Source organism: Chanodichthys erythropterus, chromosome 16 (assembly GCF_024489055.1).
Source record: "Chanodichthys erythropterus isolate Z2021 chromosome 16, ASM2448905v1, whole genome shotgun sequence".
Lineage (NCBI taxonomy): Eukaryota > Metazoa > Chordata > Actinopteri > Cypriniformes > Xenocyprididae > Chanodichthys > Chanodichthys erythropterus.
Genome location: NC_090236.1, coordinates 32,507,018 through 32,522,472, shown reverse-complemented (window position 1 = coordinate 32,522,472; position 15,455 = coordinate 32,507,018). Strand labels below are relative to the sequence as shown.

The 15,455-nt window shown below is 36.4% G+C and overlaps 1 protein-coding gene across 4 annotated transcripts in view; it reads left to right on the top strand.

Moving 5' to 3' along the window:
- Window positions 1-15,455, top strand: part of nrbp2a (nuclear receptor binding protein 2a) — a 43,459-nt gene that overhangs the window by 6,405 nt on the left and 21,599 nt on the right. For 3 of the 4 annotated variants that reach the window (XM_067363989.1, XM_067363988.1, XM_067363990.1), the window contains exon 2: window positions 8,719-8,751. The exons of the other annotated variant lie outside the window; for it this stretch is intronic. In XM_067363989.1, the coding sequence (XP_067220090.1) occupies window positions 8,719-8,751 (33 nt within the window). The remainder of the gene's footprint in view (window positions 1-8,718; window positions 8,752-15,455) is intronic. 4 annotated transcript variants of the gene reach the window in all.

Sequence of the window (15,455 nt, the reverse complement as noted above, 5' to 3'; positions counted from 1 at the left end):
AACACTTTGTAAAGATCCATTTGAGGGTTATATTAGCTGTGTAAACTTTGTTTATGCACTGTACTAGGCAAGCGCGAGCTCTGTGGGCGTGGAGCACGAGAATTAAAGGGCCAGTAGCCCTGAATCGGCTCATTTCTAATGATGCCCCAAAATAGGCAGTTAAAAAATGAATTTAAAAAAATTTATGGGGCTGAAACTTCACAGACACATTCAGGGTACACCCAAGACTTATATTACATCTTTTTAAAAAAAGTTCTAGGGCACCTTTAAGCGAAGGTACACCGCCATCATTCTCCGACGAAAGTAACTTGAACATACCAGCTGACGTAAACACGACTTCCTACTTCGTAAATACGAACTTCCTAGGGCTTGAATGAACCATTACTTGCAGATAGGTTGTAGCACACCCCATAGTAAAAAAAATAGACGTCTCTTTGATATCTCAATTATTTGACCAATAACATTAAATGGTAATGAAATCAAGAATGGAAGTCTCATTCATCTCAGATGTTTCTCCTGAGAAAAAGGCACGAGTTTTCATGAGTTACAGAAGAGTCTACAATCAAAAGTTGGTGATTTTAATTTTATTTATTTTTATTTTTTGGTGAAACATCTGAGATAATGTTTCCCCTCTGGGAAACCGTTTTTTGAGCAGACGTTTACCACAGTTCAATCTCTACACTTAATTAGCACCGAGCACATGTGTGTGAATGAGAAACCTGAGGTGAAAATGAGTCAGTGGACAGATGGGCGAGCGATGATGTTTTCTGGCGGTGGTGTGTTATTTTTCACATGGGAATGATGCATACAAACGAGTCCAAATCGAGTCCGTTGTTGGTTTCAATTAGCTTTTATTCTAACTTGCTTTTTATCAGTACTCTGTTTAGTACGTTTTCAAGTTTAGCAGTAATCCAGGCAGCAGAATAGAGTCATTATTAAAGAGATTTATATGATCACAACCAGCTTGGCATCGCTCTTAAAGACTTTTGTTATGCAACTGTTTCCACCGTTTTGTTGTTTATCATAAGACTTATCTTTGCAATTTCATCTGATACATTAATACGCATCTGGAATTAGGTTAGCAAAACTCATAATTGTGTTGTCGACTATCAGCATGGCTGTATGTAACAGTATAGCTATTTTTACTTTTATACAGTTGTTCAATAAACAAGAAGTTAAAATGATTACCTTACATTTTAAACACTATGTGTCTAGATATTTTGTCTATTTTCGACCTGTTAACAGTAATAATTTTATTACGAGGACCTTTAGTAACTGTTGTATAATGTTCACCAATTCTTTTTTATCACCTGTCTTTCCTAATGTTTAAACACTGCAATTACTAAATCCATTCCAAAGGAGCGTGCTGGATTACAGATTACATAAATCAATGGATTGAAACGAAGGGAATTTAATTAGACAGAGAATGCGAAAAGTGTACACATGAGTCAGCATCGGCGCTTTGTCGTAATCTTAGCAGATAACAGGTTTCTTGTCTGAACTAAATGAGCCGCATCCTAGAGACTAAAAGCCCAGTCATCATCACTTTCTGAAGGGCATCAGCATAGGAAGAGAATAATTAGCCTGTGAGGAGGCTCAGTAGGACTAAAGTTCACCTAGTCTCTGTGTTTAATGAGCAATGCTAATCAAATGTTCTAACAGTTAGAACTGTGACTGTTAAATTGTCCCAGAGGCAAGTGCTTTTCATGGCTGTGCCTGCATTTACAACCGGCTTTGAGTTATAGGCACCCTCACTGACACAAATCTGCGTAAACTTAGTCATTCTGCTCAGCATGCATCTCTGTCTCCCTCCTACTCTAACATCTTTCTGTCTCTGACTCTCACACACTAACACAAATGAATGCACATTCACCAGGATGTAGTAAATGTTGTCTTTAACTGCACATTGCCAATGGATTAGCTTTGCCAACCCACTGATCTCATGATGCGGTTCTCGTCAATGTTGGTGCTTTACTGAAAGTTTCTCAAGAAGACCCTGTTCTTCCTTTGACATGACTATGTAATAGGAAATTGCATAGCAGCATGCAGGTTTTTTTTTTTTTTTTTTTTGTCTAGTGTTTCTGAACTGAGGTTTGTGACAAATTGCTGCAGGTCTGTTCTGATAGGGCCACAGAAAGCAGGAAACAAAGGTAAATGCAAATAATGAAATGCAACTGAACTAACAATATAGCAACTAAGAGAGCAGAAATAAATAGCCTTATTTTAATGTTAATAATTTAGCATTTTGTCGGATATAGGGTTACCCCCTAATAGTCGACTAAACCTTAATGGACTAGAAGAGCCTTTGTCGACCAAAATTTTATTAGTTAGTTTGTCGCAGAAAATAAAACTCATGCAGTCCATGAGGGACAAATCGTTAATGGCTGGTCATTGTAGTAATTACAGTATGTCGGGCAGGAAATCCAAACATTCGCCCATCATCCATCGACCTCAAATATGGCTTATCATTTGAAACATGTAAGTAACTTTGTATGGCTTCTTGCTCTAACGTTAACCGACAGTGCCCTCCACAATTATTGGCACCCTTAGTAATTATGAGCAAAGGCGGCTGTGAAAATAAATCTGCATTGTTTATCCTTTTGATCTTTCATTCAAAAAATTCACAAAATTATAACCTTTCATTTAAGGAAAATAATTGAAAGTGGGGGGAAACTCACATTATGAAATGTTTTTCTCCAAAACACGTTGGCCACAATTATTGGCACCCTTTTATTCAAAACTTTTTGCAACCTCCTTTTGCCAAGATAACAGCTCTCAGTCTTCACCTATAATGACTGATGAGTTTGGAGAACACCTGACAAGAGATCAGAGACCATTCCTTCATGCAGAATCTCTCCAGATCCTTCAGATTCCAGCTCCATGATGGCGCTTCTTCTCTTCAGTTCACTCCACTCATTTTCTTTAGTGGTCAGGTCAGAGGACTGAGATGTTCATGGCAGAAGCTTAATTTTGTGCTCAGTGACCCATTTTTGTGTTGGTTTTGATGTTTGTTTTGGATCATTGTCCTGATGGAAGATCCAACCACTGCCCATTATTGGATTTCTAGCAGAAGCGGTCAGGTTTTGATTTTTTATCTGTTGGTATTTGATAGAATCCATGATGCCATGTATCTGAACAAGATGTCCAGGACCTCCAGCAGAAAAATAGGCCCACAACATTGAAGATCCAGCAGTATATTTAACTGTGGGCATGGGGTACTTTTTATCCATGTTTGCACCAAACCCATCTGGTGGGTTTGCTGCCAAAAAGCTCTTTTTTTAGTTTCATCTGACCATAGCAGCCGGTGCCGTTTGTTCCAGTCGTGTCTGACAATTGAATATGCTGGAGATTGTTTCTGGATGAGAGCAGAGGATTTTTCTTGAAACCCTCTTGAACAACTTGTGGGGATGTAGGTGCTGTTTGTAGCTTTCTGAAACTCAAGACTAATCTCTGCAGTTCTCCAGCTGTGATCCTTGGAGAGTCTTTGGCCACTCAAACTCTCCTCCTCACTTCACATTAAGGACGATTTAGACACACGTCTCTTCCTGGCAGATTTGTAACATCTTTAGTTGATTGGAACTTCTTAATTATTGCCCTGATGGTGGAAATTAGGATTTTCAATGCTTTAGGTATTTTCTTACAGCCACTTTCTATTTTGTGAAGCTCAACAATCTTTTGCTGCACATCAGAACTATATTCTTTGGTTTTACTCAATTTTGGCTTTTCATGTTCATGATCACCCTGGTGTGCTAAAAAATGTAAATATGAATGGGAATATACTTCAGAGATATTTTACTCATAAGAATTTCTAGGGGTGCCAATAATTGTGGCCAACATGTATTGGAGAAAAACATTTATTTCATAATGTGAGTTTTCCCCCACTTTCAACTGTTTTCCTTCAATGAATTTTTTGAATGAAAGATCAAAAGGATAAACAATGCAGATTTATTACAGCCGCCTTTGCTCATAATTACTAAGGGTGCCAATAATTGTGGAGGGCACTGTAGATAAATGTGTGCTTTTATTAGGAGCACATTCAAGTGTTTGTGCGGGGTATGCTAACTAAAGTATGGCGCGTTTACTGCATGACATGGAGGTGCTGGAGCGATCGATTGCATTTTTTCTTGAAAAATCTTTAGTCTGGGGCAGCCCTAGTTCTATATATATATATATATATATATATATATATATATATATATATATATATATATATATATATATATATATATATATATATATATATATATATATATATATATATATATATATATATATATATATATATATATATGTGTATATATATATATATATATATATATAAAATGTATATATATATATATATAAAATGTGTATATATATATATATATATATATATAAAATGTATATATATATATATATATATATATATATAAAATGTATATATATATATATATATATATATATATATATATATATATATATATATATATATATATATATATATATATATATATATATATAATATATTCAAAACCTTTATCTGTTTCTAATATCACCTAGTATCTTATGATCTTATGATATTCATTGTTGACAATAGTCTGTCCACAACAGTAAATTCAGGGGCTGTTGGCCCTTATTTTCACGTCAGGCAGTTGTTGCTTAAACGGTTAGTTCTCCCAAAAATGAAATTTCTGTCATTAATTACTCACCCTCATGTCGTCCCAAAGCCGTAATACCTTCGTTCATCTTCAGAACACAAATTAAGATATTTTTGATATCTAAATCTGAGAGGTTCCTGATCCTCAAGAGAAAGCAATTGAATTACCTCATTCAAGGTCCAAAAAGCTAGTAAAGACATCGTTAAAATAGTTCACGTGACTACATTGGTTCAACCTTAATGTTATGAAGCGACGCGAATACTTTTTATGCGCAAAAACAAAACAAAAATAACGACTTTATTGAACAATTTCTTCTCTTCCCTGTCATTCTCCTACGCTGTTTACATTGTAGAGGTTTTATGTCAAAACGTTGACTCAGTATTGGCCGATGCTGTACACATGAGCAGCACAATGCATGCTTGTAATGCAGGAGCCGGCCACTAATGAATCGGTGTTATTCTGTGTTTTTGCGCACAAAAAGTATTCTCGTCGCTTCATAACAATAAGGTTGAACCACTGTAGTCACATGAACAATTTTTAACGATGTCTTTAGTACCTTTCTGGACCTTGAATGTGGCAATACGTTGCTTTCTCTTGGGGATCAAAAACCTGTTAGATCTTAATTTGTGTTATGAAGATGAACGAAGGTCTTGCGGGTGTGGAACGACATGAAGGTGAGTAATTAATGACAGAATTTTCATTTTTGAGTGAACTATCCCTTTAAGGTAAAGTTAGTTTTGCATTCAGCCTGCCTTTTTAATTCCGTTCTCACAATGACAAAAGATTCCACAAGCATTCGTGAAAAATGCTGAGCTTGATGTCTCAAAGGTGAATAAGCAAGTGGCTAGTTTGCATTTTTCACAGATGGTTATGAAGTCTTTTGTCATTTCCCAGAAAGGAACGAACCTTTCTACTGGAGGCCCTCATAGTGAGGCTAGAGGAAAAAGATTGCATTAAAATAGCTCTGAGTTCACTCACTTTTCTGTCTTTTAAGAGATTCGCTGTGTTTCAGGCGAGCAGACAGAATGTTCCTGTGTCTATCAGGATTACAGATGTGGAAATGAGAAAACTAAGGGTGTTGGCCTCATTCTTTCCTGCAAACTTTCAAACTAAAACAATTGTTTTGGATAACACTTTATTACGATTCACAGAATTGCTTTTTCACAGATCATTCATTGACATTTAGATTGTATTTCTTCTAGTAGGGCAGGGTGTTATGACATTATTGTTGTGTAAAGTTAGAGAGTGTAGAGATTCTGCTATATATATTCTGCTATACCTGATGTTATCGGATTCAAAAATGCTATTTAGTTTGGTTGGTAAAGGCTATTTTCACTAACTTTGCCCACTATTGCTCAGACAATTTAACATAAGTACAAATAGAATATCATGTCTATTTACACTTCAAGTAAATAGTATCATTTACTATTTGCACTTTTACAATATTTACTAAGATGCTATTTGTTGCTATTTACTGGAGCAATGTAAACAGTTTAGGCTTAATGTAAATAACCACTGCCGACAGGTTTGCTGATTATAATGGGGGCAACCACGGATGTCTGGCATAAACACGTGTTTGTAAGTGGTTATGGTTGACGAGCAACATCACAATTTGGCTCATTAATACCGAATTCTACTGTGCAGTCACATTGCCACTGTCAGGGAACATGCGTGATTCATCCAGGCATATTTATAATGCATTACTGTTTTACTGTTATTACCGTTATTGAGCTGATTTTATATTATCCCAAAATTATCATTCATTTGTTATGAATAATGTAATCATTTTTGAATTTTCATTTCAGGGTTGAGTTTCAAGCAAATATATGTACTCTACTGTTTAAAAGTTTGGGGTCAGTAATATTTTTTTTAATACTTTCTTCAACAAAGACACATTAAATTGACTATGTTTTTGATCAAACAAATGCAGCGTTGGTGAGCATATAAAACATTTTAAAAATCGTTCTGATCCCAAGCTTTTGAATGGTCGTGTATATTGAGATATTACTGTGACAAAAACAAAAAAACAGTCATACTGTAATATAAGATTTTGCTTAGGCCACACACTCCAGGTATATTTGTACTGTCAATTTCAGACACTCACAGTTAAACCCTCTAACCCATTGAAAGGTGGTGGTAATGCATTTACAATAATTAACCCAGTGGAGAGGAACGGCAGACTCACTGGTGTGTGTGTGTGTGCGCGCGTGTGTGTGTGTGTGAGAGAGAGTGTGCATTGGCTAATGGCCAGTGTAAAGCAAAACCAACGTGCGCCATCTGTCTCACTGCATTAAGCCATTCATATGGTATTTCTCTGTCTCGCTTGCTCTTATTGCATGAGCATTTGTCCAGTTGCTAGGAAAACAATTATGTTGGCCTTTTATTCTGACCACTGCTCATCTTTCTTCGACACACTATATTATCAAGATGGTTTTTATAGACCCTCTCTGATTTGTGTTTGGCACTGGGCACTAGAAGATTGTGCCAGCCTCTCTCAAAGTCCCAGAAGACTGGCTGGTTTCCTGTGACACAATGTTAAAAGGATCTCCTGTTTTAGAGATTTGTTTTGAAAATGCGTAGTGCGTACATTGCATTTTAATTGTATTTAATACAGTTTTAATTTGGAATGGACGATGAAGCTGACCGATAGTTCACCTAAAAAAGAACATTTTCATCATTAACTCATGTTGTTCCAAACCTGTACAACTTAATTTTTTTCTGAGGAACACAAAAGATCATTTTGAAGATGTTTGGATCCAAACAGCATTGATTTGACCCCAATGACTTTCATTGCATGGCCAAGAAAACAGAGGCACTGCCTACGAATGTCACAGACTTCTGAGATATTATTGTATTTCTAAAACCACTTAGGTTTACTGCATCACATTTGAAGTTTCATATTTTGCGAATTCAATGTAAAACTGAATAACATTTACACAATTTCAATTCCATCTGTCTGATTCAGATGCAGAACTACCTTCAACCGCAATTAGCGTAAGATTCACTCTTTCCGTCGGGAGTTGGACTGATTTAATTGTGCGAGAGTAATCTGCCGTGCTTCTTCTATCAGTTGAGACAATGCATCTATTCATGGATGTGAATCCAAAGATGCTAGATGACAGCGATAGGTTGTTCGAGCTTATTAGTGTCATGTGTGAGTCTGCAGAATGAGCTTTTGATGACAGCTTGAGTATTTCAGCTTGCTCACGCTTCCAAATGAATCTCATGTGACTGACTAGCAGTAACTAGACCAGAACTGTCAGATACAAGGTATAACTGGAATTCCATCCAGTTTTCAGCTTTACTTCCGCTTGTGAGGGTTAAATAATGGCTAAAATCATCCATAATGTACGCCTTCCCAAATGACTTACTTTACACAGTTCCCATGGTTCTGGAAAGCCTGCACATATCAAATTGTGTTTTCCAGGCCTTGAAAATATAAATGTAGAAAATAATGTAGAAAATAACCATTTTCTTGTTTTATTCTGCTCTAAATGTTTTTCATCAGCTATAGATATTGACCATGTATAAAGTAATATTTCTTCATTTTTGAGTTTTTTTGGAGTTTTATTTTCAGTGAATCGGACAAACATATTCACAAATTAGTCTGAAGATTCACTAGCAAATGTATAGAATGCATTTCTGTAAAATATTACTTTGTGATAAATATAAAGCTTCTTTATAAGTTGATCCACCCCTGATATTTCAACAAGTATTATGTGTTTCTAAAGAACAGGCATGAAGCAGATGGTCATTTTGATTGTGGATTACGCTGTGCCATTGTGTGAGCTATACAAATCATGTTAAGTCCCGTAATCATCCACATACTAATACGTATTGCTATCATTAGACATTATATGAAACCCCGGACCTTTAATGGCATAATCTTGATGTAATCCAAATCTCGTCATTCCAAACCTGGATGCATTTTTTTTATTATTCTTCTTCTTCTGTAGAACAAAAAAGAAGATATTTTGAATAATGTTGGGATCCAGGCAACGTTGGAGCCCACTGACCTCCATTGTATGGACAAAATAAACACTGACACATTTCTAAAAACATCTTCTTTTATGTTCCACAGAAGAAAGTCACACTGGTTTGGAATGACATGAAGGTGAGTAAATGATGACAGAATTTTAATTTTTTGGGGTGGAGTATTTAAGGAGTGGAATAGGTTTAGTATTTGAAATTGTTTTTCATAATGTCACAAGTAAAGACAAGACACTCCTATATGCAGCTTCCCATATTCATGTGTCACTCTAGGAGAACTTTGCTTGGTTCTCCATTCACTTGTCAGCAGGGATGGATTAATGCATGAGTTTAATTTGTTTTAAGACCAGATTGTGTATAATAATTGTGATTGTTGAAATTAGGTTGATCCTTCAACCAACGGAATAGTTGGGTGGAAAAAATAGTTTATGTTATCAAAGCTGGATAGTTTTGGTTTGGTTGCTGCAGGTGTTCTTCTCTTGGCACACCATTTGAAAATACCGGTTTTCAGAACTTTGCGACAGAAAGTGAAAGCTAGTAGAAAAAGGAAGAAAAAGAACCACTGGAAGTGGAGACAAAGCTTTCAGTCCGTTCACACCATGGCTTCCCACATCTTCAGCGTCACAATGTAGGGCATTCATGTGTCGTGAGTGTGGTGACTAACACAGTTTTGTGTGGACATCACATCATGCTTTTATTCTATAATGCTCTTTGTTTACTTTCCCCTCATTGTCCTTCTCGCTACTTCTCTTTTTACGAAGTCATTTCATGTAGTTTGCTACATATTGCACCATTTTTTTTGTTCATGATCCCTCCAAGTCCATCAGCATTGATCACTTTTCGCATTAACCCCTCATTCAAAGCCAGAGCTCTAAACTCAGTTAATGCTGCAGACTTCGATCCTACAAGCCTACAGATCCTCAAATGTGCCAGTCATGTTCAAACCCAGTGGTGCACTTGTCCTGATGTGGCTTTTCAAAATTTTCGGGTTTATGTAATAAAGTGTTGCATTAGGTACCACTGGCCTGAATTTGAGCTTCTGAATCCTGGTGTACAGAACAATTCTGCAGATCACAAACAGCAACTGAGCACATATTTACGAAAGAGTGCAACTGTAGACCTGCCTTAGGTTACTTTTACACAACAATGATTCACTAAAAATGGAAATGTTGTTTTCTTTGTACAGAATGCTGTAACGTGCATGCCAGACAAGTAGTTGGCGATGTCACTTTGTAAAGAAATACTATGCACCACGAACATACACATTATTTTATGCATATAAAAGACTTTAAATTGAAGATTGAACATTTTAAGCCCGATTTGCACCCCCAAATGATTAGAGTGCACGGCCCAATTTTAGGCTTGTTGCAAACTATTTTTTGTCCAAAAAATCCTCCATTATGTGGTGGTGTTACGATTATTTAAAGGATTAGTTCACTTTTAAATGAAAATTACCCCAAGCTTAACTAACCCTCAAGCCATCCTAGGTGTATATGACTTTCTGATGAACACAATCTGAGAATTATTATTAAATATCCTGATGCATCTGAGCTTTATAATGGCAGTGAATGGGACCAACGAGTACAAAGCTGAAGAAAGTACATCCATCCATCATAAACATGCTCCACACAGCTCCAGGGGGTTCTCCTGAAGAGAAGCAAAGTGTTTATGTAAGAACAAATATCCATATTTAACAAGTTATGAAGTAAAATATCTAGCTTCCGCCAGATCGGAAGAAAAAAAAACGGTTGATTTGAAAATCATGTGTGTCCCAGGCCTTAGACTCCTTAAATTCCTGGCTTACATTTCATCTTCCTACTTTCACAAACACACCTACTTTGCTCTGTTTACCCAAAAGCAGCGCTATTCATCACTTACTGCTGATTTTGCCAACTCTTTTATTTCATATGTGAGCGTAGGATAAAAGGTTGTGCGCTTTGGGAGAGGGAAACCCTGAGGCAGGAGCTGAAAATACGACGCCTCTGTCAGCACTCTTTCTGTGGAAGAAGTTACACAATACAGCTTAAACTGGTAGAGGATGTAGTGAAAGCTTGATGAGTGCGACACTTTACTCGTAGGATTATTACGTTGAGTACTTCCTTTAAATGACTGCCAAGTGTGTGAATCTCAGGGATGGTCAAGCTGATAAAACATGCTCGGCTCAGAGCATCTAGGTGCCTGACGATCAGCAGCTTGTCTTGTATTTGTGATTCATTACATTTTGAAAATGTCTAATTCCTAGATTAACATGACCCTTGTTTTTTTGTTTTTTTTTACTCTCGGTTAGCAATTAATCCTTGCAATATCTGCACAATTGGATAAATTGAGAATCACATTTTTTGGTTTAAAATGGAGATTAATAGAGATGTAATTTACTAGAGGTTCTGACAAAATGTAATTGATGCAGTGTATTTAAAAAAATATATATATATATTTTAAATTTATAAGTTTGATTCAATGACTCACTCATAAAGACTTTACTTGTTTCATTAATAATAATAACGCCAACGAATGTCAGACAAGACACAAAGCGAAAACACACATACACACAAAAAAAGAGAAAAGGGAAATACAAAATAAAACAGAAAATAAACTCTACCAGATCAAATCATGTGGCACTGTTTTTATATCATTCAAAAAGTTTTTCCAGATTGTATAAAATAATTCACCTCTCATTGAATATGTGATCTTCTCTAAAGCTACACAGCTGCAAACCTCCGACAGCCACAATCCAATGGGCACATCAATGTCTGCTTTCCACTTCAAAGCATTACGTTTTTTAGCTCTTCTCAACAACATTTCAGTAAGCTTAATATCTTAACTATGTGGGAGGTTAGAGTTGGTAAAAATAAACACACCTCTTGGTCCATTGGAAAATCAATTCCATGAATCTGTGATATAATATCACATACTTACACCACAACCAGGTAGAATGCAAAAAGCTTCCTTCATCAAGACAATTACATTTTTAATAGTCACTTGTCTCCAACTATGGTGTAATAATGTATTTGATACAATCTCAGGTTACTTTCAAAAACTGATTTACTCTATTTTGATCAATAGCGTAGACATCAGTGTTTATATTTGAAATATAAACTTTTATCCCAGAACTTCTGTGATGATTTGAATTATTGTAACAGAAATAATGATACAGTGTGGTTGAAAAGACTGTTAATGAAGCTGTTTCATACCTAAAGACCTTAGTCAGGGTAGCGCCATATTTAATTTTTGACAGGAATGAAAACGAGGCTGTGACGGATAGAATACAGTGCATTCAATGGATTTGTACTGTTGTTTAACAACATACCAACTGTTCAGCTAGTTCTGAAAGTATTTAAAAAAAAAAAAAAATTCAGTAGACAAATCCATGAAACAGTTTTAAAAGTTGATCTAGGACCTTTATACAGTGTGTGTGCCATTGTAAAGACAATGCAATGTAAAGTCTATCCTTCACAGCCTCGTTTTCATCCATGTTAAATTTAATATGGCGGCCAACCTGATGAAGGTCTATACATGACAACTGCTCCGTGTCAACGACAGCACGAACACATATTTGAATGTTCGCTGTGATCGTACTTATCAAAGGTTTAATAGACATTGCCGAATCTTTGTCATTTAGGAATAAGATTGTGTGGGTGTTTGAATTGAGATCTTTTAACAATAAATTATGTAGCTCTACATTGCACATTGGTAAACTTTGAATAATTGTGTTAATTAATTGGGCGATTAATCAACTAGGTTAATTAATCGACTGCTCAATTTGAGTCAATTTGATTTGACTCTGATTCAGTTAAGTATATTACAGTTATAATGTCTCTTTGCCTGCATATGAAAGTGATTCTCTCTCAGCCGCCAATGCTGTAAATTATACAGGGACACTTCTAACATTAACGACAGGATCAAAGCGTCAAAGATCAAGTTACAAAGGCAGTCTATGGAAGGACAGCATGCTGTCAGATTTAATCAAAAAGATCTTTATTTGTGTCCCGAAGATGATCAAAAGTCTTAGGGTTTTTGGAACAACATGAGTGTGAGTAATTAATGACAGAAATTTCATTTTGGGCTGAACTAACCCTTAAAGGATTAGTTCACTTTTTAAATAAAATTTTCCTGATAATTTACTCACCCCCATGTTATCCAAGATGTCCATGTCCTTCTTTCTTCAGTCGAAAAGGAATTAAGGTTTTTGATGAAAACATTCCAGGATTATTCTCCTTATAGTGGACTTCAATGGACTCCAAACGGTTGAAGGTCAAAGTTAGTTTCAGTGCAGCTTCAAAGGGCTTTAAACGATACCAAACGAGGAATAAGGGTCTTATCTAGAGAAACGATCTGTCATTTTTGAAAAAAATGTAAATGTTTATGCTTTATATAAACAAATGATCGCCTTCCAAGTGGTTCCGCCAAAACTGCACTTCTATTCTTCAGAAAGCTTACGTTGTATGTCCTATGCCAGGGATGGACAACTCCGGTCCTGGAGGGCCAGTGTCCTGCAGAGTTTATCTCCAGCCCTGATAAAAACTCACTTGCCTATAACTTTCTACTAATCCTAAAGACCTTAATTAGCTGGTTCAGGTGTGTTTGATTAGGGTTGGAGCTAAACTCTGCTGGATACTGGCCCTCCAGGACCGGAGTTGTCCATCCCTGTCCTATGCCTTCCCTATTCTACTTACGGAAAAAATGGAACTGGCGCCGCGTTTGTTCCATAAGTAGAATAGGGAAGGCGTAGGACATACAGCGTAAGTTTTTTGAAGAATACGAAAGTGCGGGTTTGGCACTTATATAATTAGTACTGTACATCTGTTACTTTTTTTAATGTATTTAACATATATGCTATGCTAATGCAATGGATCTTAAGACGGCCTAATTTTTGACAGACGTCAAATAGACAATTTATAATTGTTTCTGTTAGCTCATAAATTGCTTGCAACACTCTGCAGATCGAAGTGCCTTGTTTTCCAGTTAAATAATAGGGCGGTGAATGACAGATGGAATACCAGCATTTCTGCTCAGGCAACTCCTCAGTTCTTGAAGAGAGATTTACCACAAGAATGCAGAGCAGCATGTTTGTATCTCTTTCATGTCATGTCATGTAATGTGTTCATCTCCTCCCCCAGACCCCTGAGTAGGGTGCCCTCAGGCTGTTTGGTGGTCTTGAGTGAAACTAGTACTTTAGCTAACAAGGATTGCTTGTTTTCCCATCTGGAACATCTGGAATGGGTCTCTCTCCAGCTAAGAGTGTTACACAAACCATTTTGTTCCAAAATTACAGCAGAGCGCAGACATGAGTGTCTTCTGTATGTCAGTTAAAACCAGTGCTCTGTGGCGTCTGGTCTCCTTTCTCTATCAAAAAGGTAGATTGAGGCTCTTCTCTTTGAGTACTCAGACAAGAAGTTTAGTCCTTTCTAGGGGACCCAATATGCATCTGGGGTTAGTATGCTGAATTGAAGTACCATTCAAGATGATAATTGTATAGCTGAAAAGCTGTACCTAGATATAAAGCTCTGATTCATCCAGGTATTCATGCAAAGCCATTCACATTTTCTCTCTGTTAATCCTCTGAGATGTTTAATAGGATGTAGAAGAGAAAATTGAGCATTCAACAATTAGGTTTCCAGAGATGAAAGTAGTCCCACAGAAGCACAACTTATTAGATTTCATACATTATGCAGGAAGAGGCAATACCGCTGGAAGCGTATCGGTGACAGACACAGGTTAGGGGATGAAAGGGCAGGAAATGAAGATCGTAATGTTTGTTTTCGTGGGGAAAGCTGTTATGTGGGGTCATATCAGAAAGGATTTCAAAGCACTGAAAGTGAGATGATATCATTTGTTTTTTGGGCACAGTGTTCCCTGTTATTTGGTTTCAAACAACTGATTGTCAAAACATTCTTTATAAACTTCACACAAGACAGACCAGAAACCCAGAACTTAACACCACAACTACATTTTGACTGGTTTATTTTATTTGTGGGTAGTTTAATGCATTCCACTAGATTTTTTTTTTTTTTTTTTTTTTTCTGTGCTGTAAGTTTGATTTATTGACTGATGAAAAGAACTGGTTTATAAGTTATTCATTCAGTAATCGGATTACACTGATCACACTGTATGTTGCTGATTCACTTAAAAAAATAAAAAGAATCATTCATTCTAGAATCTGATTACACTGTTTTGATTCACTTAAAATAATTGGCTCATAAGAGTCATTTGTTCCGGAATCGGTTTACACTGGTCGCAGTGTATGTTTTTGAGTCACTTGAAAGAACCTGTTCATAAGAATCATTCATTTGGGAATTGGATTACACTGGTTTCACTGTATGTTTTTGATTCACTTAAAACAACCGACTCATAAGAGCCATGTGTTCGGGAATCAGACTTAACTTGGTCATCTAATGTTGATGTTGTTCCATTCCGGGGTTTTTTTTTTTTTTTCTCTTTGATACTGGTTCTGAATAAAATTGGACTTAAAAATGCTCCTAAATGAAATAGTCTTAGAACATCACAGTAGTTGTAGGGCATGCTAAAGACCTCATGTCAACAACCCATATGCATACAAATTGCATCGATTTAAAATGCGCCATGGCTAATAGACCATAATTTGATCAATTCTAACATTATATATACACCAAACAGGCATAACATTATGACCACTGACAGGTGAAGTGAATAACACTGATTATCTCTTCATCACGGCACTTGATAGTAGGCAGCAAGTGAACATTTTGTCCTTAAACTTGATGTGTTAGATGGAGGAAAAATGGGCAAGCGTAAGAATTTGAGTGAGTTTGACAAGGGCCAAATTGTGATGGTTAGATGACTGGGTCAGAG